This window comes from Alexandromys fortis, unplaced genomic scaffold, assembly GCF_014885135.2.
Source record: "Alexandromys fortis isolate MF-2015 unplaced genomic scaffold, M_Fortis_MF-2015_v1.1 scaffold_76, whole genome shotgun sequence".
Classification (NCBI taxonomy): Eukaryota; Metazoa; Chordata; class Mammalia; order Rodentia; family Cricetidae; genus Alexandromys; species Alexandromys fortis.
Window position 1 is genome coordinate 3391095 of NW_026067997.1, and position 4885 is coordinate 3395979.

General features: G+C 44.7%; 1 protein-coding gene across 1 annotated transcript; it reads left to right on the top strand.

Annotated features, from left to right (window-relative positions):
• Positions 1-453: 453 nt before the first annotated feature.
• LOC126512568 (60S ribosomal protein L36a-like) lies at positions 454-885 on the top strand. Its single transcript, XM_050160387.1, has one exon. It carries the CDS (start codon positions 514-516, stop codon positions 832-834), a length of 321 nt encoding a protein of 106 aa, XP_050016344.1. The 5' UTR covers positions 454-513; the 3' UTR covers positions 835-885.
• The last annotated feature ends 4000 nt before the right edge of the window (positions 886-4885 follow it).

Sequence of the window (4885 nt, forward strand, 5' to 3'; positions counted from 1 at the left end):
TTCCCATAATGCCTAATTTAGTTCATGAAAGATTATAATCAAAGATGAAAATAGGGTGCTTCCCAAGCCTAATTTTGCATGTGTCGTGGTTCTAGGCAGTAGAAACACCTGCATTATTTTAGAGGGATCGAAAAGCTTTGTTTCTGGTGACCCAGTAAAATCCCTTTAAGAGTTGTTCTTTCTCTTTTGGATTTATCCTTCTGCATAAAGAAGAACCACTCAGAAAATTTGAAGACGTGGGTGCAAAACCTTAACTAGATCATGTATTTAGATCTCGTGGCTTGACCTGATTGGTCTGATAAAGAGCTGAACGGCCAATAGCAAGGCAGGAAAAAGGAAAGGGACTGGCAGGCAGAGAGGAGAGATCTGGGGAGACAGGAGATCAAAGAGCCAGAGAAGGAGGACTCAAGGGGTCAGTCACCCAACCACACAGACAGCCACAGAGTAAGAAGTAAAGAAAGGTATATAGAGGCCTTCCCTCTTTCTTTCTGTGCCGATATCGCACCCGCCAACATGGTGAACGTTCCTAAGACCCGCCGTACATTCTGCAAGAAATGTGGCAAACACCAACCCCACAAAGTGACCCAGTACAAGAAGGGCAAAGATTCTCTGTATGCCCAGGGAAAGCGGCGCTATGACAGGAAACAGAGTGGCTATGGTGGGCAGACTAAGCCTAGTTTCCGCAAAAAGGCGAAAACTACAAAGAAGATTGTGCTGAGACTGGAATGTGTGGAGCCCAACTGCAGATCTAAGAGGATGCTGGCTATTAAGAGATGCAAGCATTTTGAACTTGGTGGTGATAAGAAGAGAAAGGGCCAAGTGATCCAGTTCTAAGCTGACGTTATGAAGACAATAAAATCATGAGCTTTCACTCAAAAAAAAAAAAAAAAAAAAAGAAAGGTATATAGAAATAGAGAAAGGTAAAAAAGCCCAAGGTAAAAGATAAATGGGGTGGTTTAAGTTAAGAAAAGCTGGCTAGAAATAAACCAAGAAAAATAAATAAACAAATCAATCAATCAATCAGTTAGTCTATCAATCACATGGTTTGAGGCCAGCCTTCTTGTGTCCCTGAATCCCAAAGGGTCAATTCTGAGCTATACACTGTGCCAGAGGGCAGCCTCCCTCCATCTGGAGTGCTTTTTCATGAACCATTGACTTGTAAGTATAGTGCAGACTGTTGGCTTAGCATGAAGCCCTGGGTTCTACCCACAGGACCACAGAAAAGTGGGTATAGTGGTGATATTTATAATCTCAGTACTTGAGAAGTAGAGGCAATAGAATACTAAGAACAGCGTTGTCTTTGCCTATGCAGTACATTTGAGGCTATCCTGGGCTACATGAGATCACGTGTCCAAAACAAAGAAATAGCTCCATTAACCTCATCCTCCTTCCTTCTTCTATCCTCAACTCTGCACATTTCCCTCAGTTTACCTTGGTGCACCTGATGGAAGTGGTTTTGAAATAAAAGAATGCCGTTGAACTCGAAACAATGTTGTATTTTTTTCCATTTGTTTACCTGAAAAATTTGCAAACCTATAAAGTGATATTAGTGAATGTAAGTAGATAAGCAACAACAGGATATTACAGTTTCGGTGTGTCAGGTTCCTGAGATTGTCCCGTATCTGCTTGTTCTTGATTCGGGAGCTACTGCTTATTAGATGCAGAGATCTTTCTTTCTTTCTTTCTTTCTTTCTTTCTTTCTTTCTTTCTTTCTTTCTTTCTTTCTCTCTCTCTCTCTCTCTCTCTCTCTCTCTCTCTCTCTCTCTCTCTCTTTCTTTCTTTCAGCTAGGCTGTGTTGTATTAAGTTGGAAATTTATAGTCATGCACCCAGGGAGATGACTTGGTAGAGTCATTGCTGGTCAGCATGAGGACCCGGGTTTCTAGCCTCAGCACTCATATACACTCTCGGTGAGCCAGTGTATAACTGTAATTCTAGTGCTGGTGGGGTGAGTGGGGTAATGGAGACAAGAAGATTGCTTGGGTTTGGGATCTGGCTTGCCTACCCAAAAGCTGTGTCTAAAGAGAATAAAGTGAAGAGTGGCGGAGCAGGCGGCCCAGTATTTCTCATGGGCTTCTGTGCATGTATTCACCTGCATATACATGTACATATCACACACACATATACCATACATACATGCGTATACATTTAAAGTTGCTGCATTCCAGGAATAGGTTTGCAATGCAGGATCTTGACAGCATGTCTCTTTGAACACCTGTGATGTGCCCAACAAACCAGTAGTTGTTGTTCTTATTATCTATAGACCAAGTATCTGGAGAGATTCAATGCCATTCAACTATCACGGTGTAACTGCTATTCAATCCATAATGTTCCCTTCTTCACAGCATGGGAAGGAGGCTTCAGTGTTTATCCCAGAAAATAAAAAAGGTTGCATGTGAGCATCCCAGAAAAAGAGGTCTGTATGTACTGTTCACATAGGTAGGTGCTTCTTGATCAGACATGGAAAGAACAGCAGGAGTGTGTGTGTGTGTGTATGTGTGTGTGCACCTGTGTTGGATGTACTCCTTGACCCCATGGCTGAGCTGTTCTGCTCTCTCCCGAGGGTGGGTAGCACATCTCTTTGATACATCAAGGTCCTCACAAGCTCTTGTCTTCTGCTCTAGTTCCCCATGTGTTTAGGGTAGCCGTGTTCCCATCAGGTATTTTTCCATAGAAGGTTCTGCTACGGCCCTTCCTGTATGTGGATTATGCCAATGGCCCATTGCATTAGCCAGTTCTCCAGCCTAAAGCTCCATTTCCAATGTGTCATTTCCGGATTTCCCAGTAACCTCAGGGTTTAGGAATGTTCGTTGTTTTTTCCTGTTCCTTCTGGAGATCTCTGATTTGGATCAGAGAGGAAAGTGCTATTCAGGCATTCCGATGAGTTCTTGAAAGCACTGGTTGTCCAGGGCACTGACAGGACTCCCTTGATGTTAGGGGGCCACCAAGCTGCTCTTGTAGCACTCGGTACTTTCTCCTCTGTCGCTTTAGAACTGCAAGTTCTGTGGGTTTTCCCTCTGTACTGTGGCCCCCACCCCTGAGGGAAATAGCTGATACCAAGTGATCAACAAGTATTTGTCTGAATGAATGAGCCAATGAATAAGAGCTTTAATTTCCAATTGATTATATACAGCCACTCCATTAATATACCATCTCTCAAATGGAGTGAGTTCTGTGTGAAGCCTTTGGATTTGATAGTCACACGTCTGGTGCTGCTTAATAAAGACTCACTCCTGGCTGCTCACTGCAATCACTTGATTATTATTTTTTTAAAATAGCAGACTCCACACTGTATCCCTTGCCCTCTGAGAGTCTAACTTAATTAGTCACAGTATTTTCGCAAATCAACCTTTTAAAACCCTTTGCTAGACGACTTACCAAGCCATTGTTTCACATTTACTTAGGCACCTAGTACCTTCTGGCTGATGGGGCACAGAGATAGGTCTTGCTCTGTAGAATTTGAGCCTTGTGGGGGAGAAAGACATTGGCCCCTAGTCCTATACCCAGAGGCAGAAGACAGAACATCATCGGAAGCCCCACAAAGGAGCAGCTGGGAAGTGTATCTTTATCTGCAGGACATAGGCCGTCTTCGAGCTGTTGTACTGAGGGAGACCTGGCATCTCTCCTGCTTCTGTGACCGCTCTCCACCGCCTGACAGCAGCGGGTCATTCACCAACCCCCTGGAGGAGTTTCACGTGCAGTTACAACTTTCTGTTAGAAAAGGCTGAATTGAAGATGCTGGAGTTAGAAGCAAATGTGCACAATTCTCTTGCCTGGGGAATATCTGAGCTGTGTCGAATACTGGGAAACCCTAGGAGTACCAGGTATGTGATGAGGACCGTGATTGCATTGCCCGCGTGATTAAAATAATGGCAGAGGAAGTTTCAGTGATTTCGGACTTTGCCTCCCGGGATGGAGTTTGTGCATCCTTCCGGCCAAGTGTAGAAGGGCAGCAGGAATAGGAGAGAGCTGTGCTTTCCTTTTGCTGGTAAGCCTCTGGGTTCTCGGCATATCAGCATCTAGCTTGCCGTTTCCCTCGTCTTTCATTACTTAAGAGATGGATTTGGCCGCATGCCTCCATCCTGTGCCCTTTTAAAGGAGGAAGAAGGATGTGTTTGGATGCCCCTGTCCTTCAGTTTCTGGGAACAGGCACAAAATGTGCTTTTCCAGGGTAATTTGCCGAGAAATGGACTGTTACAGATGCTAAAAAATCTCCCTGCATGGGTTTGACTGATAGTTTTATAAACAGGAATTTTGATTAATTGATGTCAGGAGCCGTGGAAGGTCTCGGGCTTTACCTTCTTTACAGGAAGGTAACAAATTGGCTTGCGACAGTTTCACGGAGGCTGGCATAAGGCTGTGGATTTCTGGGGAGGAGAAAATGACTATGTTCCCAACAGCATGGCTAGTGGCCAGGATATGGGCAATTCCTGTAGTGCAGGTGACTACCGCACGGTCAGTGGCTTGTGTTTTAGGACCGTGGGGCTTTGGGCGCCTCCATCTTTTAGTCTAGACAAAGCACTCCACCTTGTGCTCGGGAAGGCAGAACGATCTGTCTTCCAAGGCTGAACAAACACTGAGCAAACATCCTTGAAGAGGTGATCCAGAACAAGGACAGTCTATACAGCCCGCGAGATACACAGGAAGCTCAGCCAACCAGAGTGGGCTAGCTCTCCACAGTTAAGTCAGAAAGAGCATGCAGTCCTTACGGAGGCACGGGGAATTGAAAGCTGAGGGTGATGTGGACCATATAAAAATCTCCGATCCCCATCTCAAATGTCCCGGGCAGAGAACACAGTTTTCTCACAGATCAAGGCTCTTCTTTACCTAACAAATCACATAATGACTTGACTAACACCAATAGTCATGACATCTTTAGCTCAAGGT

Excerpts from the sequence above, each read along its gene's own strand:
- LOC126512568 (XM_050160387.1), top strand. The coding sequence starts at position 514 with ATGGTGAACGTTCCTAAGACCCGCCGTACATTCTGCAAGAAATGTGGC.